The sequence below is a fragment of the Castor canadensis genome, chromosome 17 (genome assembly GCF_047511655.1).
Source record: "Castor canadensis chromosome 17, mCasCan1.hap1v2, whole genome shotgun sequence".
In the NCBI taxonomy this organism is placed as follows: domain Eukaryota; kingdom Metazoa; phylum Chordata; class Mammalia; order Rodentia; family Castoridae; genus Castor; species Castor canadensis.
The window spans coordinates 22,267,715-22,290,178 of NC_133402.1; the positions used below are offsets into that span (position 1 = coordinate 22,267,715).

The 22,464-nt window shown below is 39.3% G+C and overlaps 2 protein-coding genes across 9 annotated transcripts in view; one reads left to right on the forward strand and one right to left on the reverse strand.

Annotated features, from left to right (window-relative positions):
- Positions 1-304: 304 nt before the first annotated feature.
- Positions 305-22,464, reverse strand: part of Mettl9 (methyltransferase 9, His-X-His N1(pi)-histidine) — a 39,790-nt gene continuing 17,630 nt past the window's right edge. For 3 of the 6 annotated variants that reach the window (XM_020176948.2, XM_020176946.2, XM_074059723.1), the window contains 3 exons: positions 22,055-22,264; positions 17,974-18,158; positions 305-1,017 (listed from right to left, as the gene is read on the reverse strand). In XM_020176948.2, the coding sequence (XP_020032537.1) occupies positions 812-1,017; positions 17,974-18,158; positions 22,055-22,264 (601 nt within the window). In that variant the 3' untranslated portion in view covers positions 305-811. Of the gene's footprint in view, positions 1,018-17,973; positions 18,159-22,054; positions 22,265-22,464 lie in introns of those variants that run through there. The other 3 variants (XM_020176947.2, XM_074059724.1, XM_074059722.1) reach the window with 3 other exon arrangements.
- Positions 2,722-11,503, forward strand: Igsf6 (immunoglobulin superfamily member 6). 3 transcript variants are annotated; one of them, XM_020176951.2, is made up of 6 exons: positions 2,722-2,868; positions 6,063-6,407; positions 7,473-7,579; positions 8,241-8,291; positions 8,746-8,857; positions 10,215-11,503. In XM_020176951.2, exons 1-6 carry the CDS (start codon positions 2,802-2,804, stop codon positions 10,232-10,234), a joined length of 702 nt encoding a protein of 233 aa, XP_020032540.1. In that variant the 5' UTR covers positions 2,722-2,801; the 3' UTR covers positions 10,235-11,503. The 3 variants fall into 3 exon arrangements, with proteins under 3 accessions (XP_020032540.1, XP_020032539.1, XP_073915827.1); XM_020176950.2 differs by having other exon boundaries at positions 8,746-8,826; XM_074059726.1 differs by lacking the exon at positions 10,215-11,503 and adding an exon at positions 9,939-10,208 and having other exon boundaries at positions 8,746-8,826.

Below are 22,464 nucleotides of genomic sequence, written 5' to 3' on the forward strand. Positions count from 1 at the left end.
TTTGAGTGTAGAGTGCAAGACAGCAGAAGGTCAGAGGAGGTGTTGTGCACTTCTCGAAGCAACACTGACTGGGGACTCAGGGTGCTCCCTCACGCACTATGTCTGAATAGGCGTTCGTGTTAGGGGTATGGAGACCATCTGATGTCCCCCGCAGTCTGCATTCTCCACCTCCCTCAGCCTGAAGCCTTCTTCAACACACAGAAAGCGTCCCATCTTTCCATAATACCACTACCTGGGCACTCCCAAAACCAAAGCAATGACAAGTGCTCGGGGGCCTGACAGTAATTCAAATGTGATGCCAGGGTCATCTCCAAAAAAGTTTATTAGCATGATTAAAAACATTGTCTTGAACAGTAACAGGAAGTTTCTAAGAGGAAAGAGAATCAGTGGCTAGGCCTTATAACCAATATTTGGAACTAAATAGACAGCTTTATTGCCAGTCTTCATTTTATTAAAAACGGTCCATTTATTGGTTCCATGGATTCATGACTATTGCTTTGTCTGGGAATGAGTCCCCACAGCAAATGTATAAAAAATATCTTCCAACACAAGTGGAGTGTGACCTGCACTGGACTGTCACCCTAAGTGAGTAAAGGGTTGATAAAAATCCACAGAGAGCTGGGGTTCTGTTTTTTTAAAAACATTCCTTTTACACACTACAAAGAAATAATTAGTATTTTGGCTTTTTAAATTCCTACATGATATTTAGAATGGCAGTCCCCACAGTCTTCCATCACTAACCATGCGCGCAGACCCTCTTCTGGAGGGTAGATTGTGGGGGCAGACTCTGAAGACTTCGGCCTCTACATGTTTATACTGGTTTGAGAACAAAGACAGCATCATCCAGAACATAGTAGTCATTGTACATGTCGCCTTCACACAGGTATGGCAGTCTGGTGAAAGCTTCGATGACAAAACCAGCTTTTCTGAACACTTCAGGCAGGCTATTCACTTGTTCTTCCCAATTCTGTCCCTTGATTTCCAAAATTTCTGATGGTTTCTCCCACTTGCCACCTACTAAAACAAATAAAGACATTAAGTTAAATTCTTGAACAAATTACTTAAAAAGGGAAGTGGCGGGGTGGGGGGTGGGGAATAGGACTGGCATGTTCTAGGCATGAGCAGCCCTGTGACTGTGTCTCTCTCCCAGTTCTGGGCACCCTTGGGCAGGCAGGCAGGCTCAGAGGATGAGGTCAATGGGCATCCAAGCAGAAAGGCAGCCCCAGCGTGGTGTGCATGCACAGCTCCCCCAACCATCTTCCAAAAGACCTGTAGGCAGTGCCCCCGTCAGACCAAGAGTTTGTAATGTTTAGTGGGTTTGGAAAGCTGGTCAGTAAATACTGGAATACTGAGTCATACTTAACAAAGGAATTTGCACAAATGCAAGAAAACATCACTGACGTGATAAACTTACACAACTTATTACCTAGAGAGTGTTATCAGGCTGAAAATGAAAATAGGCTCATGAAGTGGTTTAATTTATAAAAGACAGATCACCAGTGTGCTTTTCAAGAGAAGATGGCCCAATTCCCCAACTTTTCAGAACAAATTCATAAAAACTAAGCTCCAAGACCAGAGAGAAGTAGAACACCAGAATGGGGGACCACTTAGCATTTCCTGGAACAGTAACTAAAATCTGTCAAGCATCTGTGAGCATCAGGTGCTCGGGGAATGGGGAACCAGGCAATACAACATGCACTGACAAAGATGACAGTATATTTAAATGTGGGGCACTGTGGTTATGTAAAGAATACACAACTTGAGTGTGTTACTAAATGCCCACCAAGACTAACTTTCTGATAAGGAGACCTTGCACCATCGGCAGCACAAGTACAAAGGTACCCACTGCTCTCTCCCTGAACCTGAGGAGCCCCTCTAGACATTCTAGGAGGCAGGCAGCAGCTTTCACATCTTCCTGCAGTGGAGACAATGGCATGTCACTGAGACTCAGACGCATGTGCCCAACACCTGGATGGCATTAAGAGCTGGTGACCAAAGAAGTGGGATAGGAGGCTGATTTTCCAGGGCAGGGCAGTGGCAGTGAGAGTGAGTAGCCAAGGCTGTAGCCAAATGCTGCTGATGACAGTTTATGGCACCTAGTGCTTGGTGGCAGCAGGGCATACTTCAGGCCATATTCGGAAGGACGGCGCATTCTTCCCAGGTGTGGGCCCCACACGATTCCCAGGCCCATCATTAAGCCTCCCTTGGCTGAGGTCAGCCTGAGTCACTTCCTGCTGCCTACAAAGAACCTGACTGACAGTGCCCATGTGGGGAGAAGGGGTAGTGAGGACTCAGAGCAGAGGCCACACATTTAACACAGTAAAAAGGTTGTTGAGTTCAAAACTGTTAACAGTCAGCCTACTTCTTCCCTGCATGAGGACGTGTGGCTTACTAGTTCTCTCGGCCCTACAGGAAGGGGCTTCCTTCTGCTGCTCCTCCAGGCCCAGTACTGGCTCTGAGCTGGACACAGTCAGACCCAAACAGCAACTGGCCACCTGTCACACAGCACTCCATCCTGGGAATACACGCTTGGCGTCAAGCAGAGTCACAAAGAACACATAACCCCTGTGAAGACTGGTGAACCTCTGGAAAATACATGCATATTTAAAAACAAGTTCTAGGCTGAAACCTCCACTTAAAATGGTGAAACTGTGTTACAAACCATTTTTACACAATTTCAAAAAGTTCCCGATTATGGTTCCTTAATAGGAGTTCCTCTCTTTGGTTCTTCCTTTCTAAAAAAAGAAAGGAGGAAAAAAGGCCAACTCTCCTTTCAAATACACCCCAGCACACACAGAGAAATGGACACAGCAAACAGAGGCAAGGTCAGTCTTCGTCTGGAAATCGGTCTGATTCTATTTTATGTCGGTAAGGTTTTGTTTTGTTTCACTTTTCCCCTACCTCCATTTTCTCTAATTGCTATTTCTTGCATAATACATTTATATTTTAAGCTCCTACAGAATAATTTTAAATGTGCAACATTACAGAAATTGTTTAAGGTGATAAGTTTCCTTTTCCCTAGAGAACCAGGTACTAACGAATAGCTAAGGGACAGTTCCACAGTGACCTTGACAACTCCCTTGGTCATGACACTGCTTTAAAGAACACCTCAGCAAACACAGCGGAAAATACTCCTCACATCACATGTGCTAGTCACTAGCGATTTCATTCCCATACAGCAAACTGGCTCTGCTCAGTGCACACTGAACACAATTTGCTGAGTATTTTCAAATGATGTTTCTTAAAAGCTGGATTTCTGTAAATCAAAAGTATTTATCATGACAAAAATGCTATGGCTTCTTCCAGAGGGAGTACCCATCCCATAAGATAGCTATTTTTAAAATTCTGCCTATGAATTGAAGGGTTTTTTTCCTATGAACGTGTTTCTTACATCATATTTCTAATAATCTCAGATTTGCCCACAAAATTTGGATTATAGGGCAAGAAAGGAGGCAAAAATCTTAAAATTAGTTTTTTCTCATTTGTAAAGAAATATACCAAAGTGTTAACAGTGTTTATTTTGGGCAAAAGAACTATGATGACTTCTTGCAATACTCTGTTTTTCTAGTAAGTACGTATTACTTTTATACACTTTTAAAGAAGAACTCTTGTCTCTCAGAGACATACTCTGAAAGATGCAGGTAGAAGGTCTGGGCTTTGCCCCACAACAACATGGGGAGGAGGGGAAGGAGGCAGGGATGACACAAGACGGCTGGAGCCAGCGATGGCAGGGCCACAGTTCTGGGCCACTACTTCTGCAGATGTTTGAAATTTTCTATAATAATAAACTTTTTAAATGCCAAAGCTTAGTTTTCTACTGATTTTCTAACTTGGTTTCTATAAAACAGTAAGATGACTTTTTATTGCCTCCTCCAAAATAAACTTGCAGTATTTCTGAAGGATATTCTGATAAGAAAAGCACCCTAGAAAAGAACAGAAGAATTCTTAATTAAAGAGGAAATTGGCAGACTGTGCCAAGACATCATCCACACTTCTCATTTTTGCTTACTATGTGGCTGAATGAGTGGGGGAGGGCAGAGCGGTTCCTCACCAGCCAGGGCTCTCTTGGGTTGCTCCCACCCTGAGATAGCAGAGACAGGACACTCTCAAGTTCCCATATTTATCCTACCCTGGGCTATCAGATCTTAAAGGAAAATGTTACAGGTCAGCTTCACTTTTAAAAACTGTCTAAAAGACAGTTTGAGATGGAGGCACTGGTCTACTTTGCTAGATGTGCAGAACCAACTCCATTTCCTACATCCATATGCACAGAACATTACTGCCACGTGTTCCTCTGGACTCCATGACACCTGGTCTGGGCAGGAGAGAGGCTGCCCAGCCTTTTGTTTGTTTATTTTTAGGTACTGGGGCTTGAACTCAAGGCCTATACCTCGAGCCACTCCACCAGCCCTTTTCAGTGATGGTGTTTTTCGAGATAGGATCTCATGAACTATTTGCCTGGGCTGGCTTTGAACCATGATCATCCTGATCTTTGCCTCTGGAGTAGCTAGGCTTACAGGCAAGAGGCTGTATTTAACAGACAAGAGGTACAGCCCCCTGGGCTCAGCTGAGGCTCCAGCACACACAGGCACTGAGAAGCCAGGTGCTTTTCCCAGGTGGCCTCCTCCTCCTCTCATCTGCTTTATGCTTATCAGGTCACTAGGAATCTCCCAACTCATCTAAAACCAGAGAAATTCTAAAATCAAAACATGAGAACAGACTTGCCTCATACTGCAATGATTCTAATTTTAATTTCTATTCTGATCTGGTTAAGAAAAAAAAAAAAAGCCCTGTGTGAAACTTAAACATCAGACCACTTGAGTTGTATTTAATTTCATCCACAGGAGCAAAGGACACACTCAGTTAATGAGACCATCCAGAAACACACCCAAGCAGAAGTTAGACTAAAACCCTGCATAAATTCCAACCTGCCTCAACCAATACTATGTTACATAGGGCCTCCCAAATGGGGCTACGGAAGACCTTCCCATTTCTAAGCACCTGAGTGGCTTTCCAGTGTCACATGCCAGGTCTTAGAAGGTCAAGGTAGGGACCCAAGCTCCAAGCAGCACCATACAGTGGAGAAAGAGAGCACTGGACAGGGCATCTAGGCCTGGCTCTGGGAACACCTTGTGAACAGTTATCTACAATTATCTCTAAAATGGGTACATGGCACTCTGAGTACAGTGGTACATATAATAAAAGGCAGCTGTTTCTGCTGCCTTTTATTATGTCTGGTGGCTTAGGCAAGTAAATACTCCTTAGGCATCATCACACTTAAAACTTCACATGAACTGCAAGAGGTCAGTAACACTGTCCCCACTGATAAGAAACCCCACATAGAGATCAGACAGCAAGAATTGCAGAGCTGGGATTTGAACACGAGTCTCTGTTCGCTTCCTTATCACAATACTGTTAGTCACATGAGGTAACTGCTACAAGGGACTACAGAACCAGGTACAAGTGGCAGAGAGAAACCAAATCTGCTTAGTTAGCCACAGTATGGTAGTATGCCAGGCCTGGTCTGTGCTCAGTAGCCAAGGACCCCACAGGCCATGGCTGTACCTCTACAGGTGTACGTCCTGCCTGTTATGTTTCCCAAGTACACACAAGGTTCACAAAGGACCCACTGTGAACTGCCATGAATTCCCATCAGTCCCAGCCCCCACAGGGTAAAAGGTGCTCCTAAGCCTGTACTCCATGCATGGCAGCAGGGAACATGCTCCTGTGGGCAAGGATCCAGAAAAGGAAACAGGCTCTGGAGGTCCCATGGTCTCCTAAGACCACTGGGAAGCTTGTGAGTGGCAAAGAGTATGGAGAACCCCAAACTTGTGACTCCAGACACACCACTCCAGGGCTAACCATGCTGACCCCACAGACCTTCAGTGCATCAGGGAGTTAGGATAAGTGAGGATCTCTGGGGTCTGTTTTTAATAGACTGTCTGGGTTGGGGGTAAGGTAAGAATAAGAAAGGAACGGCGGCTGGGTTTCCTAGCCCAAAACATCATAGAAAAATGCACAAGTAAGAGGCCTGCTCCACTCTCATCTGCTTCCTCTCACAGGTGCTGCGGGAGCCTGCACTGTCTCTGTTGTGCAGCCAGGTTACCTGGAGGTGGACTCCACTCACAAGACCGTCACCATAGAGTGCACCTTCTCTATGACCAAATGTCCTTCAGAGCAGCCAAGGAGCCTGTGGTTTCGCTATGGCGCTCACCAGCCTGAGATTCTGTGTGTGGATGAATGCAAACAGAAGGAACACAAATTCACAGTGGAGAAAGCCCTGGCCCGGAACCAAGTTTCTCTCACTGTCAACAGGGTGACTTTAAATGACAGTGCAATTTACATCTGTGGAATAGCATTTCCCAGTGCTAAGCAAACCGGAGGCGGGACTACATTAGTGGTAAGAGGTCAGTCCATTAAGGCTTTAGTTTGGCACATCACTACATTTTCCTCAGACCTTTAAAATCATCATTTCTTGCATGCAGAAACCAGGAGATAAATGTGCTAGCTTCATCCCTAGCCAATGAAGGGCATGCTCTGAGCACAGGCCGCTATGAGGTTTTGATTCAAGAACTACTCCAACCCCATCGCCCAGCATCAACACACACACACAGTCAGTGGTGGGCCAGAGCCATGTTCATCTCCATCCCCAGGCTGATGGTCCATGTTCTTCCTTCTAGCATGCCACAGTGACTAGAGAGGACAAACCCCTCCTGGCAGGTGGCAAAAATTCCAAATGTGAGCATGGACTCAGCAGTTGTACCTTAGGACTTCATTAGGAAGAGCTCTTATCACAATAACGTGCCTGTCTTTTAAGCAAGAAGTGAGCAGTATCATTCTCAGTGGATGGCCTTCTCGGGTTTTCTACAGATGGCACTATTCCACTGTAACACTTCCAAGGCTGTAAGTGACACCACCAACAAATACACATGAAAGCATATGAACTCCAAAGCAGACCTGATGATACTTGGACACCATTTCTAACAAAAGAAAACTTAAATGCCCTCAAACACACTGGCTTGAAAAGTTTAAATATTTTGGTTTTGTCATTTTGAGACAAGGTCTTGCTATGTAGTCCAAATTTAAGTAATACTTTATATAAAAAGCAATTCTTGGGCTAAGAGTGTAGCTCAAGTGATAGAGCATTTGCCTGGTAATCCCAGGACTGCAAAAAAAAAAAAGAAAAGAAAAGAAAAAAAGAGTGATTCTTAGCATTATGACAAATAGTAAACTGATTTTTTTTTTACTTTTCATTGGTAACCATTTTGGTGCAATACATTTAAAGAACCAATGAACTGCTGTAGCTATCATATGCTTGAATGTTTTGTGACTCAAGAGACCCTAAGTAAATGTTGAGATGAAGGAGCAAGCAGAGGTGACACTTCAGTGTCATAGCTTCAGTGATACTTTACACATATATTTGCAAGAATATGCTTCAACAATGACTGTTTCTTTCTCCTTCCACAATTAAGAAAGTAAACTTCTCAGCAAGGAACTGCAGAGTCTCCTGATAGCGCTTATAGTGCTGCTCTCAATCTACATCACTGGGGTGTGTGTGATCCTCATAGTCCTCTTCAGAGTAAGTCAAATGTTTTTGCATGGATCTTCCCACAGCCGTACTTATCCCAGGGAAAATCATTTCTACCACTCCACCAGCTTAGCCTCAGGAACAACTCATCCTAGGTCTGCAGGATTCACCACCTGCAGAGGAGGGCTGTAGAAGGCAGATTTTCATCACTGGAATCATTAACCAGAGTACATGATTTACAGTGTTTTCTTTTAAGAGCCCAGACAATGGAATTAAGAAATCACCTTCTACAATAGCATTCTGCTTGAGTGAGGAGTGGGGAGGAATGGCGGGGAGGAGCAGGGGAAGAGATGTGGTGCTATTATCTGGCAAGTCCTGAGAACAGTATTTAAGGGCAAAAAAGAGGTTAATGAAGAGATCAGAAGCTGCCTTAAAATATTCAAAAAATCTAAGGTTATCAAAAAAGAACTCATTTTGACTACATCTGTTAATAAGATGGGGTATGTTATTACTACATATCCTACAATAAACATTAGGTTGAGTTGTTACATTCATTTAATGAACTAAAAGCATCTCAGCAATGATACAAAAATTATTAACTTACTGTCTGTCATTTCAGTTTTTAATTTAATCTTACTATAGCAAGAGATACTTTTAACAATTGTCATGAGAGTATAAAGATGTTTACAGACTTTTCTTTTCTTCCTGGCAGTCAAAATCTAACCTCCTAAGAAACAAGGAAACAAAAGAAGACTCACAAAAGGTACTATCAACACTTATAAAATATTTTTCAATTATGAATAGTTAGAACTACTTTAAATCTGCACTATTTTAAGAAACAGACTGTAATTCTAGCTACTCAGGAGGCAGAGCCTGGGAGGCTGTTCAAAAAGTTCATGAGATCCCCATCTCAACCAATGACCAGACTTGGTGGCACGTGCCTGTCACCCCAAACTACACAGCAAAGCACAAACAGGAAGATCACAGTCCAGGCCAGCCCTGGCATAAACTATCCAACAATATATTTCAAAAACAGCCAACACAATAAGGGCTGGTGGGGTGGCTCAAGTGGTAAAGTGCCTACCTCACAAAAGCAAGGCTGTAAGAGAAAGAAAGACAGAAAAGAAAGGAAGGAAGGAAGAAGGGAAGGGGACCTGGTGAAATGCAGCAATCATTGCTTATGCTTAAAATAGATCTTTTCCTCATTTTATTTACAGAAGAAGAGCGCTCGACGCATTTTTCAGGAGATCGCTCAAGAACTATATCATAAGAGATATGTGGAAACAAACCAACAACCTGTAAGTGAAAGATATCAGAAAGAGGCAACAGGTATAAAGCATTCTTCAATGAAAAAAACTAAACTCCAATAAGCTGTCAATAACTGCATTCCTTTAGAAGAATCTGAAGAAAGACACCCATAAAAATGTGTTTTTATATAGAACCTATTTTGATAAATATATAACAAAGGACATTTGACACAATATTACATAACCCTATACTGGCATCTTAGTCACATGGAAACTTTCAGAAACACACTAGACATAGGCAATGCTTTTAATCAGACCAGGATGCCTTTGTGAACTAAAACGTAAATTGCTTCTCAATCTTTTGGCTGAGATCAAGTGTGAAAGTTACTTTACATAGCATGATGTATGCAGTAGTAGGCATTAAGTCAATGCTGCACACATCTGTGGATCAAATTATATTTAAAAATCACTTGTTACTGATAAGGCAAAAGTAAATTCACAATAGGAAAGATGTGTCTAGTGATATCAAAAATTATGGGCTAGAGGTGTGACTCAGATGGTACACCACCTGCCTAGCAAGTGTAAAGCACTGAGTTCAAACCCCAGTACCATCAAAAAAAAGAAAGGCGGAAAGGATGAGAAAAAAATTAGTATTTCTTAAACCTTTGGGGATGGAATGAGAGGAAGAGTATCTATGTATCACCTATAATGCATCTGCGAGTGATCCTTTAAACCCCTACGTAAACAGGATTTCCCAACAGGACATCACTTGAGAGCTAGTAGAGTATCATGTTTCCATGTGCAGGGTCAGGCAGATCAGATTTAAATTACAGTGTGTCCAAGGCAGTGAACGGATATGCTACCAAAGACACTCCTCTCTTAAACAGCAGCCAAGAGGGCAAACAGACAGGTAGTGACTTATGAGGAGTGGCTTTAGGGGTTTCTATATTTTGTTCAGTTTGGGTTTTTGTTTTTGTTTTTGTTTTGAGGTGTGGATTTTCTTTTAATCCACCTTTTAAGACTTTTACCCACAAGAGAATACTGTCCAAGTAGTCATTTCATCCTTCAGCATATACACAAATATATAACGAGGATGGTCTAATTACTTGAGATAGCACTCTGAAGAATTGTAACTTCTGTGCACTTTTTTCTTACTGGGCCAGGGGCATCTTTTTCAACAATAAGGCAAAAGGAAGCAACCTGAAGGAAGAGCTGGCAGTGAGAACCATGAAGTCCTCAGCCAGAGTTTTAACAATGGCATCTAGAAAGAAAAGTAATCTTCAGTTTCCACGCCCTCCTTTAAAGAAAGGGAAAATGATAACCTAATGACCAGAAAAGTGCTCAGAACGCAGACAGCAAGGTGTAGAGCCGCTTATGTGCTGTGTGGATGGCGTCACTGGTAACACAACCTTAAACATGGTCTATTTTTGCTATGACAGGAGAAGAACAACACTTATGAAAACAGAAGAGTACTTTCCAACTACGAAAGACCATAGACACACTGAATTTTCAATTCAGATGCTGAAAATCCAACTCCAGGACAACAGCCATGTGAATGTGCCTACACCAATCAGTTAAAAAAAAAAAAACAAACAGAAGAAAATGGAAGAGACAACTGGATGCACAGAAGGATGCCAGGGTACACAAAAACTGTAACTGATAATAATTACAAAAACTCAAAAACCCAAGAAAATGCAACTGAAAAATATGCTCTTAACTTGCCAAGCTTACTGTTTTCCAAAACTTCAGCTTAACATTTTCAGAAACTTTTATAACATGTACCCTGTTTTTTTCACTCAACATAAGCAGTGTGTGGTAGCTATACCATGAAGGTCTGAAAGCAAACCACATATTCAATCTTGAGTGGAAGAAGTCTGTATGGGTTGTGGAAATGATAGGACAATTAGAATTGCTGGGAGGGAGAAAATATGAGAGAAATTCACTTTAAAAAGTATCTTGAAACAAAAGTTATTTCTGTAGTGCACATTCTTCCAACAGAGTATGAAAATAACTCACATCATGCCACCAACAAAAAGTGAGAATAGAATACAAGTATTAATGCCAAAATACAGAAAATCCACAGTAGGTTAAACAGAAACGCTCAGAACAAATAAGCCACAATGAACTCTAGATGTCAGTGTGTGCCAAACAACAGCACCCAGAGAGGCTAGGGCCACCTGTGGACTATACAGGAACCTTCACTGCCCTGGCTTTTAACCAGCTTCAAAGGGAGAATGTCAGCCAGGGGCCCAGTGCAGCAAAGATACTGATGGAATACATTACCATCTCACTAAGGAAATATGACTACTTACTGAAAACTTCCTATTAGGTATAAATAACTTCAAGTACCCACAAGTGTGCATTTATTAATAAAAATGAATTACAAGGTATTGTTCAGTTCAGGTGTTTCTTTAAATTAGTATTAAATGGGGCATATTCTTTTTAAAAACCAGATACAATTTTTAAATATTTTAAGATACCTTTTTTATACTGATGGCTCAAGGTAGAGATATCAAAACCATTCTAACACATGCCCAGAAGAGTGTAAAGGGAAGAGGAACAGCAACATCACTTGTCTTGTGTGTAGGTGTGCATGTGTGCATAAGTGTATACTGTATATGTAGGTGCTGTGCATAGCAAATGCATGTGTGTTCATGTGTACATATATTGTGTATCTTATACACAAAAACAAATAAACAATGGTATAAGCAGCAGTATAAATGGAAAATGCTAACATTTTTTTCCTATATTCCAAAATAAATCTTCTGTGTACTCTTGGAGGTGCACACTTTCACTCTGAGACCACGGGTTTAGGTAAAATAAATCAACTTCTGAAAACAGATGGCAAACAATAAGCACTAACTCCATCTAGATGAATAAAGTGTTAAGTTCAATCATTTACTTTTCATTTCTGGCAGTCATTACATTTTGGTACTTAATTCCAGAGTAAGTCTTTGTGTAACCAATCAGGAGACAAAATCTCTAAGATAAACTAGTATTAATTCTGAATGCGCCTTTCCCAAGGTAAGCAAGGACTGTGTTTCAAAGACTGATTCTTAAGCTGAAATTTAGAATTCACTTTTCCAAAGAAGAGTTCTCTGTTTCCCTAGGTCATATATAAGAGCTCCTGGTCTATATATACTATTAATTCTTTTATTCATCCATGTAGCCAACAATATTTTTTGAGTGCTATACTGTCAAAGCCTCCTTTGCACACTATCGTTGGGTCACAGTGAATCTGCCCTACCCCAACACCATTGAGTTTGCACCATCATACTTTTACATATATTCTTCCCCTCTCTGTGGCAAACACTTTGAAGGCTTCAAACACAGCTCAATAGCATGTGTGAGGCCCTAGCTTCAATCCTTAGCACCATAAAAACAAAACAAGAAAACAAAGCTCAATATCACCCACAACATAAAACCTTCCCAAACTCCAACAGTTAATGAATGTTTCCTTCTCTGATCCCACAGTACTCTGCCATATTTCTTTTTTTTACATAATCCTTTTTATTTTTATTTGTCTTTTATTTTCTCATGAACATTTATTATAAATTTTACCTGTAGAGTATTAAATTCATTTTTGTCATATTATTATTGTATTGGGGGTACATTGTGACATTTACAAAAGTGCTTACAATTTATCTTAGTTAAATTCACACCCTCCATCATTCTCCTTTACTCCCCTACCCCTATTCTTAGAATAGTTTCAACAGGTCTCATTTTTCCATTTTCATACATGAGTACACAATTATTTCCACCATATTCACCTCCTGCACCCTTTCCTTATATCCTCCATCCTCCCAGTGGTACCAATCCCCAGACAGGACCTGTTTCACCTTCCTGTCCTCCAGTTTTGAAAAAAGACATTTTTGTTTGTTTAAGATAACTATACAGGGAGTTTCATCATGACAGCTCCATGTATATATGTATTATAACCCGAAATGGTTCATCCCCTCCTTTTTTCTCCTTTCTACCTTAGTCCTCCTCTTATGGTGACTTCAACAGGTTTTAAAATGTCAAAAACTGACCTTCAACCTTGGCAGTATTGTACCCTCACTCCGTCTTAGCCTTGCAAGATTGCAGCTCCTGGTTTCCTCCTGTTTTACGGCCACTCCTCAACCTTTTATCAGGATTCTCTTCTTCTACCTTTCTTTAACTCCTAGGCATTGCCCAGAGAGTTCAATTTCAAATTCTCATTCCTCCATTTAGAAACTCCCATAGCATCAACTAACACCTCTAGATATGAGACTACTGAGTGCAGACAATCACAAATATGCAGCCACAGCAAAGGAAGAGTTTTCCTATGGAGAACTGAGTTCTGTATTTTCCTTACTAATACATATCTATCTATAAAAGGCAGGTGTAGCCTTAGATATAATTTACAAAAGAACAAAAGGGTAACAGCTACCCTATTTAGTTAGGAGTCTGATGGTCTCTGTGGTTCTAAGAAGAGTTAGCAAAGAAGTTAGTATCTCTTTGCTGCTGCTGCTTTGTGAAGGCTCACAGTGCTCGGTCTACTAGAATTGTTTTCCAATACTACTGAAGTATATGAATCTACTTTATATTCTATTTGGTGACTTGTATCTCATTCTTATCTTAAAGAGCTATCAAAGGAAGATTTGCATAGTCAGATGGATTTAAAATTTGTATCAGAAAAATTATTACAGCTTCAGCCATTTGGTATGTGCAATCTTTGACTTAATAAAAATATTTTTAAATAAAATCAGATCATAATTGAATAACAAGCACTCCAAATCCTATGGGTCCTGGATAATATAAACAGTGAGTTAAAGTATTATTCCCAGCAAAAAAAAAAAAAAAACGCTATATTCATTCTTGTATAGAAAGTACATCAACAATAGTCACCTTCTATGCTTCCTTCTTTTACCCTCCCCCCTCCCATTAGTGCCTTCATTGTTTAGAGGTCTGCTCATGGCCAGTAGGGTTTTTGCCTTGGTGTTACACCTGTACATGCACTCCCCCTCACTGAATTTCCTCACCTCATTTTTTCCCTGCCATATTTCTTACCACACTACCCTACCATTGCCTGTTATATCTAACTTCCGTACCATTCTGTGTTTTAAAGCTAGGAACACATTTCTCACTTATCTTGGATTTCCATTGCCTGGCACTACCCAATACATAGCAGGCCCTCAAATGCCTTCATATGAATGCAACTGCACAATGTCCCAATCGGCATCACAGAATTTTTACTGAGATGTGTGGCACACTTTACTCCCTCGCCATTCACTCTGGCCCCTCTCCATTTGATTATTCACTGACTCTCTAATGATATTAATTTTCTTGCTATCTAAGCATCCAGAAGAATTTTCATTGGAAATGATTCAATTACAGCTTTCTGTTAAGATTTGGGTTTTCCATGACAATGAAAATACTGAAACAACTTGTCTTAGGCAGTTTGGGCTAATATAACAAAATGCCCTAGAGTAGATGGCATATAAACAACAAAATGTATTTCTCAGACCTCTGGAGGCTGGAAGTGTGAAATCAGTGTGCCACGTGGTTAGGTTCTGGTGAGGAGCCTCCTCCAACTTTTCAGGTTTGAGCAGTGATACAAACCCTTACGTGGCACAGAGCAGACAGAAGGAAGGCCTCTGAGACCCCTAAGAAGGGCACTAATCCCACAAATGAGGACCTGCCCCATTGAACAACCTAATCCTCATTACCAGGCCCCCAAGTCCTAATGCCATCACAATGGAGAGAATGGCTTCAACATATGAGAGGGGAATGGATGGAGAGGTGCTCCAGTGTACACATATCCTACCAGATCTCTGAAACCTACACCAAAAGATTTTCAAGTTTAGCCATTTCTTTTTCATGCTGTTTAAGACTTGAGAGACTCTGAATGCCCAGCCTAATAGGCACACAGCTATGTTTCTGAAGAGCTAAGTCACATAAAACTGACAGACTGCACTTCAAGACAGTTAAAATGCAGAATGAAAACATCAAATTCTGGCTACTATTTTTAAGAGTTTTAAACAGACTAAAACATAGTGACAAATATTTTAATTTAAAGAACTGTGAAATCACAAATAATAACAGAGTAACAGGATAGAATAGAATGAAATATATCTAACATTTGTCAAATACCATTAACAAGACAGACATGGTTGGGCACTATTCTGTACATTACTTAATCCTCACAATAAACCTCAAGGTAGGTATCAGCACCTTCTTGCAGGTGAAGCACTAAGATTTATGAGAGGCCCAGCTAACTCATATTTCAAATTCAAAAAGCATCAGCCTTCACAGAACAAGCTCTGTCCACAGAACTCCTGCCAGGATCCTGCTTAATTCTACTTAAGACTGATGAGAGCTTTAAAAATAAGCCATATTTAACATAACCAGACCAGTGACCCTGGGAGAGATTAAGAAAGTTGCCCTACGGCTACACCTCCCCAAATGCCTAGGCCTAAAGGGATTCACAGGAGAACTGTCCCAAACTTCAAAGAACAGAACATACCACATAACACTTCCAATTATTTTTCACAAAGTCAGAACACTGATACCAACAAAACGAAGATAACACCCTTCCAAAACATAAATAAAGACCAGGCACAGCCTATCATTTATCATTAGTATTAATGCTTATATTATTTAGAATCTTTGTAAACGGAATCTAGCAGCGCATTAAGAGAAGACAGTCCCATCCAGGTCCAGCTTGGAGAAGGGAGAAGATATTTGAAGAGTTTGTCAAATTCCATGATATAAATATTCCCAACAAATTATTTTGTATAAAAATTACAATTTTGGGTTGTCAGAGTGGTTCACATGGTAGAGCACAGGCCAAGCAGGCATGAGGCCCTGAGTTCAATCCCCAGTACCAGCAAAAAAAGAAAATTACCATTTTGAAAAATTGTCATAAAATTTTCACCTGTGTAACTTAATTCTCCCTTTCTTGATTACACTCCTTTCTTTTTTTTTGTTGCTTAAACAATTCTCATTAGTCTTAAAAATGCCTAACCAAGACTGGGTCAGTAAACCAAATAAAATGAAATCAGAAAGATACATTTTTGCATATCTAAGCACAAAATTGCCATGATTCAACCTCAAGACATTTATCCAAAAAATTACACAAGTAATCATTCCACCCACAAATGATTTTTGTTAAAAAAAATAAATGAAGTCAAGTAGGTAAAGCCCACTCAGAAATCCTTACAACAGGCCAATATTCATGTGTTTGTGAACTCACTCGCCCAGCAAGACCACTCTGCACCTCCCATTCCTCAGTCTCACATGGAAATCATCAGGATCTAATTAGTGACTTAGAGAAAAAAAGCAATCTAAGAGTCTACAAACTTTAGGTCACTAAAGGTCACCACACCAACAAGGTTTCTTGTCTCCAGTTTGCAATGTGTCACATGCCAGACTCCTTGGACTCCACAGGCAGCTGTGAACAGCCACAGTCAAGGGGTTTATCTTCAATTCTTAGTGGAGATGATGCTTCCATTTTTAATGTACACACATACTTATAGATATAGATACACAGACTGTCATTTGAAAAATATTTAAGATAACCAGAAAAAAACCATGGAATGAGTAGATAAGACTTTTCATTATATACCCTCCCTCTTGCAAGCTGCTTGAATTATTTCTATTTCTTGTCCAGTTTGATTTCATCTCAGTTTTTAGTGTTAGAAACACAAGAAAATGTAATTCAAGATTAGATTGGTGTTTCTTCCTCCTACTTTTCTACCTCCTGCTATGCCAAGAAGTAGCATTAAAGTTCTACCATGTGGTTGCCCAACAGGACACAGGAAGCCAGAACCCAACCCAACAGAGATGGAGCCAAGGCTTAATTACAAGGGAATAGCAATGAAATAAGGTCAGATTGCTGAATTACTAAGGAGGACATTTACTACGGTTTTTCACTGTTACATGTACATGATACATGCATACTCCAACTTAAGGCAGTTTTTTTCCTTACCGTGACAAACCATTCAACAACAAGAATGTAAAAAGGAAGAAGCAAGATGGGCGAGGGATAACCCATGTTCTCTTCCCTGCCCTCCTATGGCTAAAGATTTCCCATTGTTCCTACAATCAACCCAAATCTGAAACCATTTGGTAAATGTTAAGACAAGCATTAAGTCTAAAGAGAGGGCTGGACAGAGGCAGGAGGATAGTGAATGTGAGGCCAGTGTGAGCTACATAGTAAGAACATCTCCAAAAAGAAATCTGAAGGGAATGTGACCCGTGGTGGGAAAATAGGACAAGAAGAAATTAACTGATTTGGCTTACAAATGATAACATAAATCCATACAGCACTCCATAGTTCTAAGAAACATGGTATAAAAATATAGATTTTCATATTCAATAACTATGATACTTGCAAACAGTAATAGATATCTTAAAAATGCCTATAAGCTCTTAGTTTTTATAAACATGGCCAAACTAGGAAATAAAATAGAAAAACTAAAAATTTTTAAATGTTAACATGTATGACGTATAAAAAAGAATTTTATACTAATGGAAACTAACTCATGAAAATACAAAGATAGACTTAAATACATAACTTTCTAAATGATCTGAAATGCAAACTACATAAGCTAAAACTATGAATTTATGTGACATTAGGTCACATTAAGTGCCAGGAGTCATAGTAAATCTGAAGTGATATGAAATCAATCCATTTCTTCTAGTATATTCTTCAGTTAATATTGCTGAAGAGGGGCACCAGGAAATAAAATTGTGTTACACAAAGATATGATACATGCTGGAATACGAATGGTCTTAAAAAGAGAGAAACATATAACAGCATTTATCATTTTTAGAGTCTTGGGTAAAAGATACAAAATGCAAAACAAAACAGTCATGACATTTAGCAAGCATATACGAGTAGATTAAAACGCATTATTTATGGCTTGACTCAGATTACAAGACAATAAATAAATGATTCAAGCTCCACTTTAAACCAGAGAATACAGATTCATTTTAGGCTTTCTATCTCAAGCAGACAGACCCAGCTGAGTATTAATTACTGCCACTGCCAGGAGAGCTCTAGAGTTCTATAAAATCCACATTAAGATAACATTAAGCAAGGTGATATTTTACATGGGATAACTGTATTATTTTAAATTCCAGACCATTCCAAGAAACAGCAATGGTTGATTGTGCACAGCATCATACCAATAAACAACCATCCAGGGTAGGAGCTGGCCTGCCCACACTTACCGTTTTCCACATACGGGTGAAAGGGAAGAACCAGGGCAAGGATGACTCTGCCTCTAGTTGGCTCCAACACACTTCTGATATCTTTCAATAAAGTCAGGGGCTGATCACAGCGGTCCAGCAAATTCAAGCAGCTGATGACATCATACTGGAACCCTGTATTCTGCCATTCATTTATACCAAGCACTCTGGAAAAAAAAAATCAGAAATTACTTAATATTTCTCTGTTTAAAGACATTCTTAAAAATAATTGAAATGCTAATAAAGGCCCTAACCTTGTCTTCTGTATCAAAGTAAATGCAAAATCTGCATATTTATAATACAAAGGCCAGATGGGAGAAAAATAATAACTACATTTCTTTAAATTTACCTTTTAACCTATCTACAAATATTAAAACATACAAAACTTTCTTTATAAGAACTAATCACATATTTAGCAAGTACAAAAACCCAAGGTAATAAAAATGGTTATGAAGTAAGAAGATTCTTCAACATTAGAGAACAAAAAGTCCTGCTTTTTAACGTTCAGTGGAACTCAATCATAAAAAATTATATATTCTTGTTTCTGGTCCTACAGTCCTTCCCATACTTAAGAATTGAGTAGTGTAAGATAATTTCCATTAATAACCTAAGACCTTTTTAGCATATATATTCCCAGGGGACAAATGATTTCAAAATCTAGAATCTTCATATCTAATTATACAAAAAAACTAAAGCAGAGGATGTCCTTGTAAAACTGGTAAGTGAACAGAATGGTTTAAAAAAAAACACTTTCAGGCTGGTGGAGTGGCTCAAGTGGTAAAACGCCTGTCTAGCAAGCATGAGGCCCTGAGTTCAAGCCCCAGTACTGACCCAAAACACCAAAAAAACCACTCTCAACCCTCATTCATTTTTTTAAAAACTCATTAGCATTATGATACTTTATAACATTTCTGAGTAGAAGAATAAAAAAGAGCACAAACTACTCAGGTATATCTTCTCAATCTATATAAAGATTTATATAGATTTCCTCCAAACAAGAATAACAATCTTCACTAAACTAGTCAGATTCCTGGGCTGTACAAGTGTTTAAGTGCTCTAAATCCTGCTTGAAACAAACAGCATTATGACTTCAAAATCACTTTACACAGCATTATGACTTCAAAATCACTTTATTGTCCTGAGATCAACTGCAAACATGATTTAAGAAATGAGATTTAGCTCATTAAAGAGGAGTTTCAAAACACTACTGTGAAGATTCTTCTTTCAGGATAAAAGTTTCATTAGTTCCCATTTTAAACCCTGAAATGAACAATTAAAACAAAAAAGAACTATTTGTGTATCAAGTGTCTTAGCCAAAGACAATTTAAAATTATAAACTGCAAAAAACAAACCATAGAGTTGATTTAAAAAAACAAAACAAGGGCTGAGAGCATAGCTCATGTGGTAAAGCACAAGCCTGGCAAGCTTGAGGCCCTGGGTTCAATTTCCAGTACAAGAAAAAAAATCTTAGATCTGCAATGAAGTAGAAGTCAAACATCATCTGCATGTTTTAATGCAGAATAATCTCATCTCATCCATCTCAGCAGTTCTTGCAGACAGTCTTAATGCTGGGATAGTTAAAAAGCTCAATTTCATTTTGTCTCACTTTGGTTTTCTGATTTCTATTTGTAAGCTCAGTTCTATTCAAGATGATAAATGTATTTATTAGCCCCACTCAAACTACTTGTTAGCCCAGAAATCCTACCACATTGTTTGAATTTTCTTCTGATATTTGAAAATGAAAGAAGTGACTAGTTCACACTGGAAATGTGAACTCTACTGGCAGAGTAGAAGCTCCAACTGGAAAGTCTCCTGGTATCTTATTCAGGTGAATGACCTGACAATCATTCTTTGAATAAACCTTTCCACTCTTATAATAGGTAGAATATAAATAGTAATCTGTATGCTTCAGTCTCCAATGTCTTTATTAAAATAAGAAAATAGAGAGGGTATTAATACCTTCCTCCTTAGACCCAGTTTAAAGCACTGATTTTTTTTTTCCAAGTAGGGAGATAGACAGATTAGGAATTCAGCATGATTTAGGCCATGGGTATAATAAAGTTCAAAGTATTCCAAGTTTTGATATGGTAAATTAACTTCTAAATGAAGGAATACATTTCAATTATCACCACACAGACCCACCAGGACCTAAATTGAGGCAAACTGCTGGAGAAAAAGGGGAACCTAAGGAATCACTTAGTTCAAACTCACATCTACCCAGTTCTTTCTTATATGACATCCTTAATAGCTATTTAAACACTGACAGTTGTAAGGATTAGATGCCTGGAGTTGTTAGAAAGGTCGATCTCTCGGACCTATAACTCAACTTTTGGGGCCTAGCTGTACCCAATTGTACCAGAGATCTCACTTACTCCTTCCTTCCATGTAAAATACCATCAAATATCTTCCCTTCCATCTTCCTCCTTGGTCTTTCCCTTCTCTAGGCTAAAAATTTCCATGTTTTACAAGTCTTCATTCCAGTCCTGCCTCAAAAGTTTTGATGGTGCTTTGACTCTAGAGTTAGTCTGTAAACACAGAAATGTGCATAGGAAAGTGAGTAGTTACATAAGTCCTCTCTTTTCTAAGGCTAAGTCAGGCTTCCAAAATATCAAAGGAGAGACAGGCTCCAGCTCTAGCTCTCCGTCAATACACACAGGAATCTCTCAACCAATAAAACTGGTATGAATAAATACCCTTCTTCTAAGTCTCTCCAGCACAAAATGGTCTGAAAACTAAGACTCCACACTTCACAGCCACCATCACTGATGGCTGATATTAAAAAACAAACAGAGTGGCCCGTAAACCCAGCTTTCAGGAGGCTGAGGGCAGGAGGATTCTGAGTTTGAGGTCACTCAGTCTCAAAACTACATATATATATATATATATATATATATAGAGAGAGAGAGAGAGAGAGAGAGAGAGAGAGAGAGGGAGAGAGAGAGAGAAAGTTATATATATATATCTCGATATAGACATATAGATATAGTCAAAAGTGTAGAAAAACTGGAATCCTTGTACACTGCTTGTGGGAATATGAAATGATACAGCCGCTATGGAAAAGGTAGAGTGAATTCTGAAAAAATTAATCCAGCAATTCCACTGCTGGAAAGTGGAACCAAGACTTAAATAGATACCTGTTGTACACCCATGTTTATGCATTACTCAAAACAGTCAAACTGAAGAAGCAAACCAAATGTCCATCTACAGGTGAACGGATAAAGAAAATGTAACATATATGCATATGATGGATTATTCAGCACTAAAGGAAATTTAAACCACAACATGGATAAACTATGAAGATACTAGGCTAAGCAGGGCATCACTGGCTCACACCTATAGTCCTAGCTACACAGAAAGCAGAGATCAGGAGGATCTCGGTTCGAAGCAGTTTCAAAAATAGTTGGCGAGACCCTATCTTGAAAAAAATCCATCACAAAGAGCTGGTAGAGTGGCTCAAGGTGTAGGCCCTGAGTTCAAACCCCAGTACCAAAAAAGAAAAACATTAGATTAAGTGAATTAAGTCAGTGACAAAGGACAAAAGTATGATTCCTCTTATATGAGGTATCCAGAGTGATCAAATTCATAGATACAAAGTAGAATAGTGGTCATCAGGGGCTAGAGAGAGGGAAGAATGGGGAGTTATTTGATGGGTAGAGTTTCAGCTGAAGAAGATGAAAAGGTTCTGAGGATGGATAATGGTGATGTTTGAACAATGCAAATGTGCTTAATACAACTCTACACTTTAAAATGATTAAAATAGTAAATGTTTTGTTAGATATATTTTACCACAATTAAAAAATAAAAACAAACAAAATATCCAAGAATGCCAGATTCTAACTGGGGAGCAGGTCCCTACATCTGACCTGCCTTTTCCAAGCTGTTTCCCACTAGCCCTTTTCCTTTCACACTAATTCTTCCCCTGCCTTGGAAGGATTATTTCTCTCTAAATTTCCATTCAATTGTGTTTTTAATTCCTAATCACGGAAAAGTATTTCTGACTCATATCTGTCAAGTAATATACTTTCAAGAAAAAACACATTTAAACCATGTCTAAAAGTTATACCTGTATTTCTTCTTCTGCAGCTGCCATATCATAGTTTCCGAAAGCTCAGTGGCATAAATTTCTTCAAAATGAGGACTCATGATTTTTGTGACTTCTCCATCTCCAGCACCTAAATCAAGAAGTCTATGGGTTTTCCAGTCTGGATTAATTTTAAGAAGTCTCTGAAACTGATCTGGTGAAAACACGAACATTGAGCCTCTTCCTAGCAACCTGAAAAAAAAAAAAAGGACAAAAATGGAAAAGTCTATTCAAATTAAAGACCCCAAACACACAAAGTAATATAGTGACTCAGCACCAACTTTTGAGCTTAAAAAATTTCATTATTTTATTAAAACATGGACTTTTATATGATTTCATCTTGGAAGTTGCCAGTAATTCCCCAAAAGGCCTGAGGAAAGATGTGAAAGAAA